Below are 21,932 nucleotides of genomic sequence, written 5' to 3' on the forward strand. Positions count from 1 at the left end.
AGTATTTATATTTGATTTTTTCCGCTACTTACATTTTGTTTAAACCGTGATTTGTGCTTATAAGAAAATCTTACATCTGTGGTAGTGGGTTCGAAACAAAGCCAACAATGGACAGTCAAGTGCAATTGGTACACGGTGGAGGGTTGCCAATGACTAGATTGCCTCAACCTCAACCACAAGCTAAACTTTGAGAATTTATATGGACTGTATTTATTCATTATTTTAAACTATTTATGATAAAACATTTTCTTAAATGTCTGCATAGGTTTTGGTAAAGATTTGGGAAGCTGGACTGAGTAAATTAGGAGTTGAGTTTTCAATTTCTAAGTTTTTGCTTTGTATTTCTAGAGCCTTGAAGGAAATGTAGGTGATAACGGGAAAGGGGAGGGGGAGACTAACTTATTATATATACATATAGGGTATTTTCATAAATATAACGAGACGAATGGAGCGAGTTTACTTCAAACCTGATCCAACTTTATTAGTTTTTACAATTAATTTGGTCTAACGTATCCCGAATCTTTTTTTTTTTTGTCAAAATCGACTCTGGGCCTACTCGAGGGCTACAAGTCGTTGAAAATTAATTAGTAAAAAACAAAGCCTAAACAGCCAAGAGCCCAGAAATCGCTTCCAACCTTAAATTTGTTCAAGTTCAGTCTTTTATTGACTTGTCAACCCAGCTAAGTCTTCACAAAGAACTGATGAGAGAATGGGCATTATCATGGTGTTTTATTTCATCCTGCAGCTACCATGTCCCATACGATCAGCATCACCGTTCGAAGCAGGTGAGACTGGTTGTGAAGAAACATGTGGGGCTGTTGCTATTCCTTACCCATTTGGAATCAAAACCGGATGCTATTACAATTCATGGTTTAGAGTAACTTGCAACAAAACTGTTAATGGGACAAAGCCTTTCATCACTCGCATCAATATGGAGCTCCTTCATTCACGTTGGTCATTCGAAGATAACGTAGTCACCGTCAACAATCCAGTGACTTATCTAAATTGCGATGATAAAGGAAACAATGGCACTACTACTGCTTCAAGTGTCAACCTACAAGGCAGTCCATTTTTCTTCTCAAGTGAACACAATTCATTCGGATCAGTAGGTTGCGGTTATTTGGCCATGATTTTTCGCAACAATCAAACTGATCCCATCGCTTTATGCCTACAACGAGGATGTGAGGAAGCAGTTTCTTCTAAATTAGCTGGCTGCCTTGCTACGGTTCCTGAAAACCTCGCTTCCTATACAACAGCCTTGAGGTCAATGGCAGAGATCATAAGTCCCGAGGAAAAAGAATTCAGCAAGGGATGCACATCTGCTTTCATGTTTGGTCACTCTACTGAGTTATCAGAAATAAGCATTGATATGACGCATGTTCCGGAAACGCTGGAGTGGAATCCGGTCAGTTGCGATTTGGAAGGTGACCATTTACTATCATCACTTTACTTTTGATTTTATTAATTTTAAGTATAAAGTTTTTTTTTTATATTATTATATTTTTTTTATGGTTTGAATTAGAGGTGTTCATGGGTTGGATGAAATTTGAGTCGGGTCTAAAATTTAGGCCTTAAAATTTTGCTCAAGTTCAGCTCGAATAAAAATGCTAAAACCCAAGTCTAGCCATATTAATTTTTATATAATTTTTAAATATATATAATTCATAAAAAGTATTAAAATATTAAAATAAATATTTTCCAACAAATTGAAAATAAATTTTAAAAATATATATACTTAAATAACACTAGGTGTAACTTAACAAGTAAAGGCCTCTAAAATAGTAACAAATTTAATAATAAAACGAGTGTTATACAATATTCAAATAATAACAACAAATTAATAACAACATAATAGTGAAATGATAGTAAATAGGAGAAAACAACAAGAAAATAACAAAAAATAAAAAATAGTAATTTTTTTTGCAATTTTGTGAATTTGAGCCGAGCTCGGTCCAAAAATACCTTACTTAAGGCCTAGTACATTTTCTAAATGAATTTTATTTTTTTATCCAATCATATTTTTCAGATCTATCAAATTCTTATTTTCCGAGCTGGGACACCGAGCAAGTCTAGTTTCAATGAAGAGTTTATGGTTTAGGAAATTTAAAATTTTAATACTTCAATTCATTTTCATGGTCACTTTGCACTCTTTGCATAAATTAATAATTTTTATCATTCTTTTTTCCATTAATTGATAAGGCGTAACAAGTACAATAGTTATGGTGGTAGTAGTGGAAAATAAACATGTTTCTTATTCTTTTTCCATTACATTTTAGATATAAAATGATAAAACTTACAGATTAATAATTGTTTATTAGCAAATAGAAGAAAACACAAATAATATTATTACTAGTTATATAATAACTGAACAATAAACAAATTTCAAATAAGTCATAAATGATTTTTTTAAGAATATACAAATGAATTTAATAAATTTTATTCGAGTTCATTTTCATTAATAAATATGTACGAATGCACGGATCTCGTAAATACTACAGGGTACCAGGCATGCTAATATGGATAAAATACTTATTATTAACTAATTAATCGGTGTATGTATAGGTGCTTCTTTTTTAATTGATTAACTAATTAATTGGTGCTTATTTGTTCTTCCATGTAGCCTCACTATGCTCAACACTAGGACGACATCATGTATTTCCTTACAAAACAAGCTGTAATGAAAGATGTGGGAATGTTGATATTCCATTTCCATTTGGAATTAAAGCGGGCTGTTACAAGAGTAAATGGTTCAGAGTAACTTGCAACAAAACTGCTGATGGTGACAAGCCTTTCGTAAGTAGCATAAATATGCAACTTCTCAGTGTTTCTTTTTACGAAGGCACAGTTCTCGTCAACAATTCAGTAACTTATTCCAACTGCCCTGGCAAAGATCGAGAAAATAATGAGGGTAGTGTTAACCTAACAGGCACCCCATTTTTCTTCTCACATATCTTCGACAGCTTCATGTCTATAGGTTGCGGCGATTTGGCTACTTTTCTTCATAGTCCGACTAATGATCATCGTATTGGTGGCTGCAAGCTACCTCCTTGTGAGAATAATATGACTTCCATTTTTAGATGCGCTGTCAATATTCCGTCGGGTCTTAGTTCTTTTGTCGCAAATATCACACAGATTTATCCTAATAATGGCAGCAAGAGATCATGCACTTCTGCTTTCATTGTTGACACACGTTTTCTTGGTTTCCCCGAGTCAAATTCTGACCACAATGACACAACAACCAATCGTAGTTGGACGCATGTTCCCACAACACTGCAATGGGGTAAAACAAAACGTGGGCTCTGTGAGTTGGGAGAAAAGGCTGGCACCCTTTGTAGCCCCGATGGTCGATATTGTTGGACAAGCTTGAGCCAAATGCATCTATGTGTTTGTACCTCGGATTACTATGATGATCACTATGATTATCTTTCCACTGATGTATGCCAAGGTATCATATTAGTACAAGTCTTAGGCTTCATTCGTATAGGCACCATCACATGGCTTTGCTACTTTATGAAGCATTACTATCTTATAAAATATTTTGTTTTAGAGTGAAATTTTGTACAAAATAAAGGAAAATGAAACTTGATATCTATATTATAAATGTCCATTTTCTTTAATATTTCTTAATTAACATTTATTATATGGATCTAACTTTACTTCATTTCATAAATGGCAGAGAAAGGTGAATGTGTGGATACGAAATATAAAAATTGTTTTATGCTTTGTTTGAATGCTGATGGCAACAATTGTTCGTCATGTCCTGATGGATACAAATACTCGAAATTGGAACATATGTGCAGGCATGTTTCGGATTCATCTGAGTTTCGAACAAAAAAGTCTAAAAGATCTCAAAATTTGCCAGTCATTATAGGTACATGAACCTTAAAGCTCAAGTGATACTAAATAGGTATATATATATAATTTGAAATTTTATGTTTTGTTTGAATAAACCATATTTTTTTCATGCTAAATAGGTTGCAGCACTAGTATTGGGACAATAGTTGTGCTAATTGGTACATGGCATATGCACAAACTAATAGAGAGAAGAAACAACATCAAGTTGAAGCAGAAATACTTTAAAAGAAATGGAGGCTTACTTCTGCAACAACAATTGTCCAATAATAAAGGTAATGTTGAGAAAATAAAGTTGTTTGCTTCAAAGGAACTGGAAAAGGCAACAGATTATTATAACGAGAATCGAATCCTTGGTAGAGGCGGCCAAGGAACTGTGTTTAAAGGGATGTTAACGGATGGAAGCATTGTAGCAATTAAGAAGTCAAAAATGACAGAGGACAAGAAACTAGATGAAAATGAGCTTAAACAGTTCATTAATGAGGTGATGATTTTATCACAAATTAACCATAGAAATGTGGTAAAGCTTTTAGGATGTTGCCTAGAGACAAAAGTGCCATTGCTGGTTTATGAGTTCGTCCTCAATGGAACACTCTCTCAACTCCTACATGTGCCAAACGAAGAGTTCCCACTGACATGGGAAATGCGTTCACGAATTGCAATTGAAATTGCTAACGCATTATCTTATTTGCATTCAGCTGCTTCTGTTCCTATTTATCATCGAGACATCAAATCTAGCAACATACTTTTAGATGATAAATATAGAGCAAAAGTGTCTGATTTTGGAACTTCAAGATCTGTTGCACTTGAGCAAACTCATGTAACCACTCGAGTTCAAGGAACTTTCGGATACTTGGATCCTGAATATTTTCGATCAAGTCAATTTACAGAAAAGAGTGATGTTTATAGTTTTGGAGTTGTTCTTGTTGAACTTATATCAGGACAAAAACCCATCTCTTCATGTCAATCAGAGGAAGTGGTGAGAAGCTTGGCAAACTTTTTTCTACACAAAATGAAGGAGAATTCCTTACTCAACATTGTTGATCCTCTGGTAATGAATGATAATGCAGTAGAAGAAATTGTAGCAGTTGCTAAGCTAGCAAAAAGATGCTTGAATCTGAATGGAAAGAGAAGACCTACAATGAAACAAGTTGCATTGGAGCTAGAGCGGATTAGATCTTCAGAAGAAGCTAATTTCATTCAACAAATTGCAGATGAAGATTCTGACATGGATGAAATGATTGAAGCTTTGATTGCTTCCTTTTCAACGTCTGGTTCATTTCTAAAAGATAGTGCAAATTTGTCAATAGATGCATAGTTGTAGTTAGTTGGTTTCAAATACTCAGTTAAACGTTGCTCACCTCATCCTCATCCTTAATTACTCATCCTCACTTATAAGAATGGATCACATTTTAAAGCTAGTTGTTGAAGGTGGCCAACCATGCTGTTATTATGTTTTTGTTGAAGTGCATGCAGTCTGTAAGGCACAAAATTTACTCGGGCCTACCAAATAATAAAAAAAAAACAATCAAACCAAACCCAAAAAAAAAGCTAAAGCCCAATAGCCCAACACCTAAACAATTCTTAGCCAAAAAAGGAAACAAAAACCCTAGCCGCCGCACCTGGGCCCGCCACTACCAGCTGTCTGCCATTGCCACCTGAAATTATGGAAAAGCAACAGGGGCCACGCACGAGTTACTGTAGCAAATAGTAAAAAATTATTATTATGTTGTAAAAGCCATATCAATATGCTGGTTAAAAGGGGGGTGGATGGGATTTTTGAGGAGGGGAATCGATTGTATTTTAGAGGGGGAGATTACATAGAGAGAAAAAAGAGGTTTGAAGGATTTTCAGATCAATTTTTCTTTTTGATTCTTTTGGGTTCTAGTTTTTTTTTTCTTCTTAATCTTTACTTGCTGCATATTTATAACAAAAAAGAGAACATTACAAAGCAACAAAAATAGGAAAAGCAGTGATTTCAAGGTTTTCGTTTTTTTTTTTGTGTTCTTATTCTTTTCTTACCTTATTTCGAATCTACTTGACAAATCTAAAAGAGGAGTTTATTTACTATTTTTGGTGTCGATTTAGTCGACGTTGGCTCCTCCGGCCTGATGGTCGACAGATCCTTGTGGTCTGGCTGAAACCGCGACGGTGGTGGAGGCGTATTATGCGCCGGTGAAGCCTAAGAGTCTGCCAAGGTAAAGAATAAGAAAAAAAATGGGGGGGTTAGGTATAAGTTTCATTGAAAATGGCAGAGTTCAGTGGTTCTGTTTTTTGCTTTTTTAATATTGAAATGGTGGTGTTTAAGGGTGGGGGCCGCGTGTTGATCCATGCCCAGACCCAATTTATGCATTTATATGTCAAATGGGAAATTTCCACAATTAATCCCTCATTTTTGCATCACATTCCAGCAGACCCCATTGGCATCCATGTGTTTTATTTTAATTTTTCTCCAAAGAATTTGTACACCATTTCATTTTAGTCCACTCCAAGGTGCAGCGTTTTGGGACCTGGATTATTTCCAGTCCTAGTCCCTATACATTTATATACTTTGCACTTTTTATTTTTTTAAAAAAACTATCTTATTTGTAAATTCTTCCTTTTATTTTAGGTTTAATTTTAATCTAGTCTTTTATTTGTATAATCTGCTATTTTAATGCTTTCATATAACATCTTGTTTAAATATTTATATATATATATTACTTGTTTCAAATTTATTTTTCATCTGTTATTATTTTAAACCTCTTACTATTTATTTTAAATTGCTTTATAAATTATTTATTTTATTTGTTCTATGTATCATTTTATTGTTTTATACATTGATGACTTTAAATTGTTTCATATTATTTATTTTGAATTGCTTTTTGTAATATTTATTTTAAACGTGTTTTTACATATATTACTCATCTAGAATTAGCTTGTTATTCATTTTTTATTTATTTTAATTTACTTTGTACATTATTTGTTTTAAATCGTTTTATACCTCCTTCATTTTAATTTGTTTCATACTAGTTACTTCAAGTTGTTTCATTTATTGTTTTATTTCATTTCTTTAGCATTAATATTGATGCCAATATAATATGTGTTGTATGGTTTTTGTCATTAGATACTTTGTAGTTCGTTTACCCATATTGTCATTGTGATTTATTGTGGTAGGATTTTATTCGCTAATTATTATGCCACGTTTATACCATCATTTTTCCTCGTTTCATTCAAATCACAGCGTGCATTAAAGCTCGAATGCATACATTTAATGTAGATTGTTTTACCTTATTCCAAACAAATCAAATACACATAGTTTAAAATTTCATGTTTGCTATTATTTCATAAAAAGAGAATTCTCTAATAAAAGCAATATTTCGTATTCAAAAATTCGGGAAATCGTGCTCTAACTTACTGGGTTTCGATTTTTCTCATTTAACCTAAATAACGGAATACTTTTTTAAATCGCTATGCGAGTCTTGAAAAATGCTTATTCTCGGAGATACGAGGTGTTGTGCCCTAACTTACTGGGCATGGCATTTTGTTACCTCGAAATAAGATTTTTGAAAGTAAAGGCAATATTCGGTGTTTGGGAATTCGAGGAAACGTGCCCTAACTTACTGGGTTTCGATTTTCCTCGTTCACCTTAACTAACTGAATAACCTTTTGAAATACACGAATTTTTATATAAAAGGCAAGCTCGATCTCGAAAATTCAAGATGTCGTGTCCTAACTTACTGGATGTGACCTTTTATATTGTGAGACGAGAAGGTCCTTAACATTTGAGCATTTTCTTTACAAAGAGGGATCGTATTTTAAATCCTTTCAAGTTTTCAAATTCTCGACATTAAGACACTAATTAATCAACTAGGTACCAATTTTGGGCGTATCGAGGGTGCTAATCCTTCCTCGTGCGTAACCGACTCCCGAACTCATTTTCTGATTTTCGTAGACCAAAAATTATCGTTTTAGTAAATCTTAACTTTTATTAAAATGATTAACTTAAGGTGATCCGATCACACCTAAAAAGATTGGTGGCGACTCCTGTTTTTATTTTTTTTCCCCAAGTCGATACCCGTTTTTTTTTCAAAAAAATAGTTACGACACAGTCTATTTGCATGCTGCAGCTCGTGTGCATGCTGCATTAGCAAGTTTTTTATTTTTGATTACATTGTAATATAGTTTGGTTGAAAATGAACCAAGTGGATATGTGTTTAGTTGGTTTGTACGGTGTACAAGTAATGTTTTTTGTAGTTTCAATGCCGGTTTGTGGTGTTAGTTGAGTATTAGGTATGTAAACTCAACCTTTTATGTATGGTTTTCAAGTTGAATGAAAATTAGATCAGCTTCTTGCTTCATTTTTGCTCACTTTCTTCGTTTTTTTCTTTCTTTCTTTGCTTAAAAATACTAACATTAGTAGTTGACCTATTCAAAGAGCACCCACAACGAGAGAATTAATCACTGCTACTAGTAATAGATACCGTGGTTACGGTCACATACTTTTTAAATGTCCCTCCTTATTTCTTTCGCAAAATTTTTTTTAAAAAAATTATGTTTTATTCGAATTTTATTTGAAAATATCCCTTAATTAAGAAGGTAAAATAAATTTTACAACAAATACTTATGTGATTATTATTTTTTTATGATATTAACAACCATTTATATAATTTAAAATTTATGAACTTAATATTAAAATAATTCTATCCTTATTTAAAAATTAAAATAGTATCTTTTTAAGTTTAAAATATTATGTATTCAAATAATTAATTGATTAGTGGCCAAAAATAATAATTAATCGATCAAAATTTCAAATAAAAATTCTAATATAATAATACATGCAATTATTTTTAATTAATGCTTATGATGACATATAAGATTTATTCATAATGTATTAAACAATTGAAGTAATTAATACTAATAATAATGTGTAAAATTTTCTTAATCATAAAATCTAGAACAAATAATAATTTTTTTATAAAATTGCTTGACACGTGCATGTTGCAACAACCATGTATTTTGCTTCACATATCGAGAAGGCTATTGTTTATTGTTGTGAAAAATAAAATAAAAATAAAATAAATAAAATAAAGAACACACAAATTTTACGTGGAAACCCTTTCGGGAAAAAACTACAGGCTAAGGAGAAGAAAATTCACTATGTCGAAAAATTTGACTCAAATACAAGAGGAACAGACTATGTCTATTTATAGGCTTGCAAAGCCATATTCTAGTAGGATTGAAACACCTTATCCTAATCAATATAAAATAGATGGAGTTTAATAAGGTTTAAAAACCTTATTATAAAATAAAATAAAAGAAGTCTAGTTCTATATGGATTTTACTTTTATTTTATTTTCCATCATATTTTATTTAAATAAGAATTTGGGTCACTTAATTCTAACAATCTCCACCTTGACACAAATTCTCAATGAACAAGTTCTTCATCGCGAACTTTCAATAAACAAGTTCTCCACCTCTTCCATAAAACCCCTTAAGGGTTTAACTTCAACAATGAACACCAACCAAGTCTAAGCAATGCTCAAACTTGGTTATAGGAAGTGACTTAGTCATCATATCTGCAGGATTTTCATGAGTACTAATTTTGCTCACAACAATATCACCACAAGCAATAATATCACGAACAAAATGATACCAAATATCAATGTGTTTTATTCTCTCATGAAACATTTGATCTTTTGTAAGAAAGATGACACTCTGACTGTCACAAAATACTGTGCTAATTTGAAGGTCTTCATTGAGTTCACTAAGTAGTCCCTTCAACCAAATAGCTTCTTTACAAGCCTCAGTAATCACCATGTACTCAGCTTCAGTGGTAGACAAAGCGACTGTAGTTTGCAAAGTGGCTTTCCAACTAATTGCACAACCTCCGATTGTAAAGACGTAACCTGTGAGAGATCTTCTTCTATCAAGGTCTCCAGCAAAATCAGCATCAACATACCCTATAACTCCATCTTTAGTTCTTCCAAATTGTAAGCAAACATCAGTAGTGCCTCGTAAGTATCTTAAAATCCACTGAACTGCTTTCCAATGTTCTTTACCAGGATTTTCCATATATCTGCTAACTGCACTGACTGCATATGATAAATCTAGACATGAACAAACCATAGCATACATGAGAGATCCCACTGCACTAGAGTATGGAACATGTGACATGTACTCAATCTCATCATCTGATTGAGGAGACAAGGCCGATGAAAGTCTGAAATGAGCTGCTAAAGGAGTACTAACAGCTTAGCACTCTGCATATTGAACTCCGCAAAGAACTTTCTCAATGTACCCTTCCGACTTAGGTACAATTTACTTGCTTTTCTATCTCGAGAATCTCCATACCAAGTATCTTCTTTGCTGGTCCTAAATCTTTCATCTCAAATTCTTCACTTAGTTGGGCTTTAACCTTTCTTATCTCTCCTTTATCTTTTGCTGCTATCAACATGTCATCAACATAAAGAAGTAGATACACAAAAGAACCATCATTGTTTTTCTTAAAGTAAACACAACTGTCTAAACTACTTCTTTTGAAATCATGAGAAGTCATAAAGGAATCAAACCTTTTGTACCACTGTCTTGGTGACTGTTTCAAACCGTAAAGGGACTTTCTCAGCAAGCAAACATAGTCCTCTTTTTCTGAGACTATAAAACCCTCTGGTTTTTGCATGTAAATATCTTCCTCAAGTTCTCCATACAGAAATGCAGTTTTTACATCTATCTGCTCAAGCTCCAAATCGTGCATGGCCACAATACCAAGCAAAGCTCGAATCGAACTATGCTTAACAACTGGAGAGAACACATCTGTGAAGTCCACTCCTGGAATTTGACTATAACCCTTTGCAACAAGCTTTACTTTATATCTGGGTTCTTCAACTCCTAGAGTCCCTTCTTTCTTTTTAAACACCCATTTACAACGAACAACCTTTTTACCTTTAGGAAGTTTCACAAGGTCCCATGTTCTATTTTTGTGGAGTGATTCCATCTCTTCTTGCATAGCAAACATCCACTTTTCTGAGTCTTCACAGCTAACCGCCTCAGAATAATTAGATGGCTCTTAATTCGCATCTATATCTTCAGCCACATTTAAAGCATAAGCAACTAGATCAACCTCGGCATACTTCTTTGGAGGTTTAATTTCTCTTCTAGTTCTGTTTTTGGTGATAGAGTATTGTGGTAAAGAAGCAACTCTATTCTCAATTTTTGTTCTGGCTTGAGGAGTTGACTCTGTCTTAATCTGATGCTCTACCTGCTTTTGATTTTCTTTATTGGAAGGGTCTTTAAGAGATAAGTTAGGTAGCATAGCAGTTTCATCAAAAACAACATCTCTGCTAATCACAACTTTTCTATTTTCAGGACACCATAACTTATACCCTTTTACACCAGCTTTATAACCAAGAAAAATGCATTTAATAGATCTCGGTTCCAATTTTCCATTATCAACATGAGCATACGCAGGACACCCAAAAATCTTTAAATCAGAATAATTAGCAGGATTACCAGACCATACCTCTTGTGGAGTCTTTTTCTCAATGGTAACGGATGGAGATCGGTTGATCAAAAAACATGCAGTAGAGGCCGCTTTTGCCCAAAATGCCTTCGGTAAGTTGGCATTTGACAACATACATCGAACCTTCTCCATGATCGCTTCGTTCATTCGCTCGCAACGCCGCTTTTGTCGTGGAGTATGACGAACCGTCAAGTGTCTCATGATCCTTCCGACTTGCACAATCTATTAAACTCATCGTAACAAAACTCTAAGTCATTGTCTCATGGGAGGTATTTTATCTATTTTCCTTCGTTTTTCAATCATAATTTTCCAAGACTTAAATGCGGAAAACACATCGCTTTTCGCTTCGAAAAATGCCCAAACTTTTCGGAAAAATCATCAATAAAGGTTAGCATATAATTAGCTCCACCTCTCAAGGCACTCGGATAGCCCCACAGATTAGAATGAATATACTCCAACGCTCCTTCGTGTTATGGATTCCTCTAGTGAATCGAACTCTCTTTGCTTCCCAAAACACAAGGCTCACGAAATTCAGTTTGCAAATTTCTTGCCCATTAAGAAGTCCTCTTTGCTTAATTCGCCATGCCATTCTCACTCATATGCCCTAGGCGATATGCCAAAGTTTAGTAATGTCATCATCGACAAGGAAGAGGAAGCGACAATGCATCACCAATAACAAGAGAACCAGAAACATATAACTTGGCAATCTTTCTCCGCCTTTCATCACAACAAGGACCCTTTGAAATCTTTAAAACCCCACTTTCACCGTGTATCTCAGCATTCTTTGAATCAAGAATACTCAACGAAATTAAATTTCTTTTCAATTCGGAACATGCCACACGTCACTAAGTGTTCGACAACTCCATCAAACATCTTAACTTTAATTGTTCCAACACCGCGATTTTACACGAAGTATTATTTCCCATCAAAACAACACCTTCAGACATCTTGTTTAGTAAGTTGTAAACCAATCCCGATTGGGACTCATGTGGAAGGTGCACCTGAATCAAGTATCCACTCGCCACTTTAGAATCATTGATGAAGTGACTAGAAGTTCACCATCACGTAGTCTTCTACAACATCACTTCACCAAATTTTCCGGTTGTTTTCCTTTTGATTCGCACCTCCTTTTAATCTTATTTTGTAGCTTATAGCACTCAGATTTAATGTGCCCTTTCTTCTTGCGAAGTTACAAGTTTTACCTCTGTTTGAAGACTTGATCTACCCTTAGATTTACCACGAGGATTCCGTTTACGTGTCCTACCACGATCATCATCAAGATTCCGATCTTGTCTCCCATGAACAATGAGACCTCTCCCGAGAGTCGAGTTTAACCACAAGATGTTTCATCTTATCATACGAGGTTAAAGAATCATAAACCTCATCAACTGTGAGAGGCTCATGGCTATATAAAATCGTGTCTCTAAAGGTTGAATAAGACGGGGCAACGAACAAAGTAGAATCAACCCTAGATCTTCCTTATCATACCGAACCTCCATGGCCTCCAAGTTTGAGAGAATTTCTTTAAACACTGTTAAGTGTTCGTGTACAGACGCACCTTCCTCCAAACGATGAGCATAAAGACGCTGCTTCATATGCAACTTGTTTGTTAGAGTTTTCGACATACATATTTGTTCTAGCCTCTTCCATAATGCAGCGGCAGTTTTCTCTTTCATCACATCCTGCAAAATTTCGTTGGACAAATGCAGATGTAATTGTGTTAATACCATTCGATCCTTACGCTTCTTCTCTTCATCTGTTAATGTCGAAGGCATCTTATCTATCCCTAGCAAGGCATCCTCCAGATCTATCTGTGAAGGAACTACTTGCATCTTAATTTGCCACAACGCAAATCTGGTGTTGTGATCCAACAACGAAATTTCATACTTCGAAGACGCCATTACCGTGATCGAGATGAATAACCCGGAAGCTCTGATACCAATTTGTGAAAAATAAAATAAAAATAAAATAAATAAAATAAAGAACACACAAATTTTACATGAAAACCCTTTCGGGAAAAAACCACGAGCAGAGGAGAAGAAAATTCACTATGTCGAAAAATTTGACTCAAATACAAGAGGAATAGACTATGTCTATTTATAGGCTTGCAAAGCCATATTCTGTAGGATTAAAACACCTTATCCTAATCAATATAAAATAGATGGAGTTTAATAAAGTTTAAAAACCTTATTCTAAAATAAAATAAAAGAAGTCTAGTTCTATATGGATTTTACTTTTATTTTATTTTCCATCGTATTTTATTTAAATAAGAATTTGGGTCACTTAATTCTAACAATTGTTTTTTCGATGACCATGAAAATGCCGTAGGGCCAATATAGAATAAATATTCGGATCTGCTTTTGCGATCATCCAAGTCACTATCTAAATAACTAACCAAATTTGAACTTTGTGAGTGTGTATAAAATAAACCATGATCCATCATACCTTTAACATATCTCAAAAATCTCTTCGCTGCAATCAGGTGAACTTGTTTTTGTTTCTCCATGTATTTGCTAATTATTCCCAATGCATACATGATGTTTGACTGTGTGATAGTCAAGTACCTTAAACTTCCAACAATACTTTTAAACAACATTGGATTTACCAAATCTCTTGATGAATCAACACTTAATTTCATATTTGGTTCTGCTAGCATGGCTATCGGCTTGCAAACTTTCATTCTAAATTTTCTTAAAATTTGTTCTGCATACTTCTTTTGAGACATAAATATTCCATCTTTCATTTGTTTCACTTTGACTCTAAGAAAGTAACACTTCACCAATATCTGTCATTTCAAATTCTTTAGTCATAGTTTTCTTAAATTCATTGAACATACCTAGATTGTTTCTTATGAAAATCATATCATCCATGTATAATCACACAATCATGATGTCACCAACTCCATTTTTCTTCATATATAGGGCATGCTCGTATGGGTTTTTCATAACCCATTCTTTTAAAGGTATTCATCTATTCTTTTTTTCTATGCTCTCGGGGCTTGCTTTAGTCTATATAAAACTTTCTTCAAGCGATAAACTTTGTTTTCATGTCCTTATTTGCTATATCCAGGTAGTTGTTCGATATAGACTTCTTCTTCTTGGTAGCCATTAAAGAATGTTGACTTCGCATCTATTTAATAAATCTTTCATTTATTTTGTACTGCAATTGACGTAAGAAGCCTTATAGTGTCAATTCTGGCAACTGGAGCAAATATTTCATGATAATTCACTCCATGTCTTTACTTGTAGCCTTTTGCAACTAGTCTTGTTTTTTTTTTTCCTCTATTTTTCCTTTGTACACCCATTTGACTCTAATTGGGCTATGTCCTTCTAGTAGACTTGTTAACTCCCACGTGTCATTTCTTTTTATTGCTACAATTTCTTCATTTATTGCCTTTTTTCATTTGATATCTTTAATCGCATCTTCATATGTTATCAGGTCACATTCTGTCATTAAACAGAATAATGAATAATCGAGTGTTGTTTCTATGGGTTCTCTGACCTCATGAATATCGTGTAAACTATGTATTCTTACAGGTGCTTCTTCTGAACTACTGATTGGTGATGACGATGTTGTAGGAGCTGCTGCAATAAGATTTGACTGGAGGGTTTTAATCATCACCATGTTAAAGAAGATATGTTATAGGGTTAATTGCACCAATCATCCGTAAACTATTTCTCAAATTTTAAGTTGATCCTTAAACTTCAAAACATTTTAATTGAGTCATCAAAGTATTTGTATTGTATCGATTAGGCCTATGCCTTTTTTTTTTAAGACCTAAGTCTTAAAGTCATTCATAAGATACGTACATGTGTCTAAACAAATGGTAAAACCGTTATAATTATATCATATTTTTTGTTGTATTTATGTAATAAATTACATAAGTTTAACTATAAATTCATATATCATTGATAATTTCTATGTTATTTATATAATAGCTGTGTAACAATTTTTACATCTAACTCATTATTACATTTAATTCATTATTTTAATTTTCTTAATATTATGTAAATATATTGTGAATTTGAAGGCACAGTGGTTCGATTTGAGTAAATGAAATGGTGATGCGGCAGACACACAACAGGAAGCAGGACCCGTATGGTTGTTATTCTGGTTGGGCCATGGGCTTTGAGGGTGATCCAAAAATCATAGCAAAAAGCTAGGCGCCTTTTCCCAACCTTATGGTATGCTTGTTATTTGACCCAAAAATCATAACAAAAAGCTAAGCGCCTAAAACACCTTTTTCCCTACCTTTTTTTCATCTTTATTAAATTTCCATGTCTTAATCTATAGAGCACACCACCTATTGCGGCACTTGTTGCTGCTGCTGCTCAACCTCCCAACTTGCCTTGGCTATTATTCCATTATGCACAGGCACGTACTCCTAATCAAAACAAACCACTGTTACCATTTACAAGCAAACAAGACGGTGGAAAGTAATCTGAGAGGTTCCTTTTCCTTTTCATTTCTTTTTTTTTTCTTTTTTTTGGTTTTGATAAAAGAGATTCCTATTTCTAAACCACATTACATTCCATATATGTTGAAAATGTGACCAACCATGCTGCTAACTTGTTTAGGTAGTGAAAAATTTGCTTAACTGACTTGTTTTAGTGTACAATCAATGTTTTAGTGAGAAGTGCATATCAGTTTGCAAACAAGTTTTTTAGTTGCAAACATTAGCTCATTTGTGCAGCAAGTAACCCACCTCAAGCTTCTGGATTAATTCTTTGGCGTTTGGTGTAGAGACAATGATGTGGCGTTCGGAAGGTTTGACAAACTCATCATCCACGGCTTTGTCGATGAAAGCCAATAGATTATCATAATAGCGATCAATATTAAGCAAGCCCACCTGCATATTTTTGGAAACATAAGTTTGGTTTCAAAAGAGAGGAACCAAAGGACCTATAAATCAACTTTGTCTTTTCTATAATGGAAACAATAACATTATACATATTATTATTGCTTACAGGTTTGTTATGGATACCCAACTGAACCCAGGTTATCACTTCCAGTAACTCCTCCAAAGTTCCATACGGACCATACCCACCTGATACCCAACAAGAGAACAAAGTAAGCACTTTTTGGTTATATTTGTTGGAAAGAATGGGTAAAGTACGTATGAATTTGGATATTATATTTAAAAGGGTAGATGGGACCTGGTAGGGCAATAAAACAATCAAAATGGTTGGCCATTGCTTCTTTTCTTTGGTGCATGTTGCTGACTGGTTTCACTTCCCCTACCGTTTCACCAGTTATCTATGTCTCCACATGCAACATACACTCAAGACATCATTGAAAAGCTAGACTCATATCTCAAAAGAAAAAAAAGGAAATTGATATGCACCTCTTTCCTCATTAGGGTTTTACGAATGATACTGTTCACAGGAATATAACTAAATAACTAACTAAAACTAGGTATCTATGAACAAAGTTACACTATCTTTTACAACAGAACAAGACGTTGAAAAGGAAGCAACACCCAAAGCTTCGGTCATTTCATCCGTATTAGAATCTTCATCTGCACTTTGTTGAATGGCATTAGCTTCTTCTGATGATCTAATCCACTCCAGCTCTAATGCAACTTGTTTCATTGTAGGTCTTTTCTTTCCTTTGAAATTCAAGCATCTTTTGGCTAGCTTAGCAACTGCTACAATTTCTTCTTTTGCATTACCATTCATTACCATCGGATCAACAACGTTGAGCAAGGAATTCTCCTTCATTGAGAGCAGAAAAAAATTTGCCAAGCTTCTCACCACTTCCTTTGATTCACTTGAACTGATGGGTTTTTGTCCTGTTATAAGTTCAACAAGAACAACTCCAAAACTATACACATCACTCTTTTCTGTAAATTTACTTGATCGAAAATACTCTGGATCCAAGTATCCGAAAGTTCCTTGTACTCGAGTGGTCACATGAGTTTGCTCAAGTGCAACCGATCTTGATATTCCGAAATCTGACACTTTTGCTTTGTACTTATCATCCAAAAGTATGTTGCTAGATTTAATGTCTCGATGATAAATAGGGATAGAAGCAGCTGAATGCAAGTAGGATAAAGCATTTGCAATTTCAATTGCAATCCGTAAACGCATTTTCCATATCGGGAACTCTTCATTTGGCTGATTTATGAAGTGATAAAGTGTCCCATTCGGGATAAATTCATACACTAGCAAAGGGACTTTTGTCTCAAGACAACACCCTAAAAGCTTAACCACATTTCTATGGTTAATTTGTGATAAAATCATCACCTCATTTATGAATTGTTCAAGCTTTGTTTTATCTATTATCTTCTCTTCCATCAATTTAGATTTTTTAACAGCGACAATGCTTCCATCCGCCAACATTCCTTTATAAACAGTTCCTTGACCACCTTGACCAAGGACTCGATTCTTGTTATAGTGGTCCGTTGCCTTTTCCAACTCCTTCGAACCAAATAGCCTTAGTTTCTCAATGTTACCTTCATTTCTAGATAATTGCTGCTGTAGAAGTAACCCTCCGTTCCTTCTAAAATATTTTTGCTTTAGCTTTAATTTTTTTCTTCTATCTAGTACTTTGTACAAATGCCATGTACCAAGTAGTGCAAATAGTGTCCCCAAACTTGTGCTGCAACCTATGTAGTATAGAAAACATATTTTATTGAAACAAAAGCGAAAATTGCATATTATTAAATAAAATGAAGTCATACTACTAAAAATAAGAAAAATAAAATGAAAGTTAGCACGTACCTATAATGACAGTCGACATTTGATGTTTTTTGGACTTTTCTGTCAATTTTATGGGCTCACACATAACTCCCGAGTACTGATATCCATCAGGACATGATGATGACGACGAACACTGGTTGCCAGGAGCATCCAAACAAAGCATATAACAATACCTATAATAAGTACATGTATATGGTTGATCTGTAGACATTAATGAAATGAATAAAAAAATAGTTAGATACATATATAATACATATTATATAGGATAAACCAAAGTAAATAAAAAGTTTATAGTATAGTTAAGGTTCATGCGGAAAGTTCCAAGTAGCAAAACAATGAAGTACGATACCTTGGCATATATCAGTAGAAAAGTTATTGTCGTCCTCATTTGTGCAAACACATAGATAGCTTTGGCCCAAGTTTTTCCAACAGTATTCATTATTGATGCTTGAAAGATTATTTGAACTGCAATTACAAATCCCACGTTTCAGTGTGGCCCATCGCAGTGTTGTGGGAACGTGCGTCAACTTCCAATTGCTTGTGTCATTTTGGTCTGAATTTATTATCTCAAGATAACGTTGATCGACAACAAAAGCAGATCCACACGATCGTCTGCCGCTATGACTAGGATTAATCTCTCTCATGTTTACCGCGAAAGATCTTAGATCCGTAGGAATATCAATGGAGCAGGTAGCATTGGAAGTCACAGAATCATCACAATAAGGTTGTTGGCAGCCACGTGCAGGATAATTATCCTTTGGACTGCGAAGAAAAGTAGCTAAACTGCCGCAACCTATAGAGACAAATCTGTTGAAAGAATGTGAGAAGGAAAAATGGGTGTCTGTTAGGTTGACACTAACCCCATTAGTTTCTCCATTTTTGTCGAGGCAACTGAAATAAGTTACTGAATTGTTCACGACAACAGTGCTTTCGGAGTTATCGGAAAATGAAATCTTGAGTAGTTGCAAATTGATGCTACTTATGTAAGGTTTTGGCCCATCAGTAGTTTCCTTACAAGTCACTCTAAACCATTCATTCATGTAACAACCGGATTCTATTCCGAATGGGTATGAGATATCAAAATTCCCACAACTTCTGCTACAATCATCACGCTTGTAAGGTAGTGCTACACTTTTATCTACGTCAAAGCACAGTGCGGCTGCATAGAGATTAAAAACAACATACCAATTAATCAAAAATTGAAGTCCGTGGCAAAATTTAATCAAACAAAAGAAAAAAATAATAATAATGAAGTGAAGATAGTAGATAATGACCTTCCAAATCACATGGATTCCACTCGAGAATTGCAGGAACATGCGTGGTATTGATGCTTATCTTCCATGATGGTAATTTGTTAGAATCAAACACGAAGGCAGATGCACATCTCTTGCTCCCTGCAGGGTTTTTCACCTCTGCTATGCTTGTTGTATAGGAAGTGAACTGTTCCGAAATTAGAGCATAACAGCCACCGAACCCCAAACTCGGGTCGCCACAACTGTGCTGTACGCAGCTAACGATTGGATCGATTTGATTGTTGCGAAAAATAGTAGCCAGATTGCCGCAACCTATAGATCCGAATGTGTTGTGTTGATTTGAGAAGAAAAACGGGGTGCCTTGTAGGTTGACACTTGATGGAGAAATGGTACTATTGTTTCCTTTATCGCCGCAATTTAGATAAGTTACCGGATTGTTGATGGTGACGACTTTATTGTCCCGCCAAAATTTACCAAGTAGCTCCAGATTGATGCGAGTGATGAAAGGTTTTGGCCCATCAGCGGTTTCATTACAAGTTACTCTGAACCATGAATTGTTATAGGCATAGCAACCCCTTTTTATTCCGAATGGGTACGGAATAGAAACAGTCCCGCATGTTTCACTACACCCAGAATCGCCTGCTTCGAGCGATGTTGCCGGTCCTATAAGCCATGGTAGCTGCAGGATGAAGTAAAACACAAAACTAACGCCCATTCTCTCTTTAATTTCTCCCACCCTCGATTGCTAATGAAGATTTAGGTGAGTCTTTAAGTCAATAAATATAGGCTGAAAGAGAGTGCAGTGGAGCAAATTAAAGGTTTAAAGAAATTTCTTAGCTCTTGCTCAGTTAGACCCAGTTTTCTACTAATCAATTTTGACACCATTAAAAGCATTAGGTAAAAAATAAAAATCTTTGAAATTGAATAAATTGGAGCCTCTTAAAAGGGTTAAAGCAATTTAATCTCCGGTAATTTTGAACTTGAGAAACTAAGAATGATTAATCATAGGTTAATATCTTTCATCAATCGTACATGATTTTGATTAGTATAATAATAAACGTAACCTTTAATATTTACATATTTTATCATTTTAACCTTAATTCTAAAAATTTAATAAATTAAATTTTAACATTAACACATTTACATAAATATTACGAAATAAATTTATATATATAGTCACACAATTGAGTATTCCTCCTTGAAAAATCAAAATTATCTATTCTTTTTCTTTCTACAAACAAAAGTCTTTTTGGTTTGCATCAGTGGAGATTGTGATAAAAGACAATTGAGCTATCTAAAATGTAATAATTCCATACATCTACATCATGAGACCATTCAAACTTATTAAATTTCATAATTTCATATCTAATTTAATTACAAAAATAAGAATTTATTGTTATAAAATTTCTCATTAAATTAATCACACAACTTCAGTTCAATTAAATAATAAATTTTGTTCATACTTCCACTATCCAAAGGAAGTCCATTTTTCTACGTTTTCTCTTCCTTGAATTTTTCTTAGTCTTCTCTCAAATTTTTTCTTTAGAAATTATAGTCTAGCCGATGCTAGGATATATTCTATAGTCTTTGTTGCGACGTAAAAATTTTAGCTTTCGGTCGCTAATTGAGGTAATTTATTGGAAATTTGAAAAACTGACTTTCGTTTTTTTTAAAAAGGGGAGTCGCCACCGATCTTTTTTTAGGTGTGATCGGACACCTAATAAATTATCTTTTTTGAAAAGAAAATTTATTTGAACAAAAATGAAGGCCAAATTTGGGTCTACGCAAAAATCCAGAGAAAAATAGGGTTCGGGAGTCGGTTACGCACGAGGAAGGTATTAGCACCCTCGCAACGCCCAAAATTGGTATCTTGTTAAACACGCGTTGTCTTTAATTTAAAAGAACGAATTCAATTTAATATTTAATCATGATCCAATTGAAAAATGAGAAATTTTAAAACACGAAAATTTTAAAAACACGAAAATTTTTGAAACCTGAATTTTTTTTTAGAAAAACACGAAAAATTTTGGAAACACGAAAAGTTTACAACACTGGAATTTTGACAAATTACCTATCCTCATCTGCATCTTAAAAATAAAATTTGATTACTTACCAATAATCACAAAAATAAATATCCTATTTCAAAACACAAGAATTTTTAAGTTTTTCGATTTTTTTAAAAGGACGTCCCATTTTTAACACGAGCCAATGATATTCACCCAACATAGCGATGAAATCGATGGCTTAATGTTGAATCGGTACATCGCATTATTTTTTAAATTAATTAAAACATGAAAAAAAATATTTCTAAAGTGAGAATTTAAAAATAGATAAACGACGCAAACAATGATATCATTAATGAAAAATATTAACATGGAATATTAGAAACTAGAATAACAATAATAATAATATTTCCAAAAAAAGAAAATAAAACAAATCATGTACTAATAATAAGAAGAAAATGATATACTTGGTAATGATAATATAAAATAATATGTGCGTAAAAGATACTTCATATGTATGCATATAATAATAATAATAATAATATCTACAATAAAAGAAAATATTAGGAAATGTACAAAAATATATATATATATATAAAATATTTACAATAATGATGTAAATAAA

The 21,932-nt window shown here is 33.8% G+C and overlaps 3 protein-coding genes and 1 long non-coding RNA gene across 4 annotated transcripts; 1 reads left to right on the forward strand and 3 right to left on the reverse strand.

Moving 5' to 3' along the window:
- The first annotated feature begins 638 nt into the window (after window positions 1-638).
- LOC108462561 (wall-associated receptor kinase-like 8) lies at window positions 639-5,170 on the forward strand. Its single transcript, XM_017762491.2, has 4 exons — window positions 639-1,424; window positions 2,621-3,445; window positions 3,677-3,871; window positions 3,975-5,170. The coding sequence occupies exons 1-4, from the start codon at window positions 710-712 to the stop codon at window positions 5,168-5,170; spliced, it is 2,931 nt and encodes a 976-aa protein (XP_017617980.2). The 5' UTR covers window positions 639-709.
- Window positions 5,171-5,274: 104 nt separating this feature from the next.
- On the reverse strand, window positions 5,275-6,267 carry LOC128290460 (uncharacterized). Its single transcript, XR_008280314.1, has 2 exons — window positions 5,875-6,267; window positions 5,275-5,510 (listed from the first exon to the last, which is right to left on the reverse strand). It is a non-coding gene; the product is annotated as an uncharacterized LOC128290460 (long non-coding RNA).
- Window positions 6,268-15,653: 9,386 nt separating this feature from the next.
- LOC108475388 (wall-associated receptor kinase-like 1) lies at window positions 15,654-19,091 on the reverse strand. Its single transcript, XM_017777348.2, has 8 exons — window positions 18,401-19,091; window positions 18,073-18,252; window positions 16,811-17,957; window positions 16,695-16,725; window positions 16,507-16,606; window positions 16,318-16,397; window positions 16,056-16,199; window positions 15,654-15,734 (listed from the first exon to the last, which is right to left on the reverse strand). Exons 1-8 carry the CDS (start codon window positions 19,089-19,091, stop codon window positions 15,654-15,656), a joined length of 2,454 nt encoding a protein of 817 aa, XP_017632837.2.
- Window positions 19,092-19,210: 119 nt separating this feature from the next.
- Window positions 19,211-20,088, reverse strand: LOC128290670 (wall-associated receptor kinase-like 6). The gene has a single exon (XM_053026399.1). It carries the CDS (start codon window positions 20,017-20,019, stop codon window positions 19,270-19,272), a length of 750 nt encoding a protein of 249 aa, XP_052882359.1. The 5' UTR covers window positions 20,020-20,088; the 3' UTR covers window positions 19,211-19,269.
- Between the last annotated feature and the right edge of the window lie 1,844 nt (window positions 20,089-21,932).

This window comes from Gossypium arboreum, chromosome 3 (genome assembly GCF_025698485.1).
Source record: "Gossypium arboreum isolate Shixiya-1 chromosome 3, ASM2569848v2, whole genome shotgun sequence".
Taxonomy (NCBI): Eukaryota; Viridiplantae; Streptophyta; class Magnoliopsida; order Malvales; family Malvaceae; genus Gossypium; species Gossypium arboreum.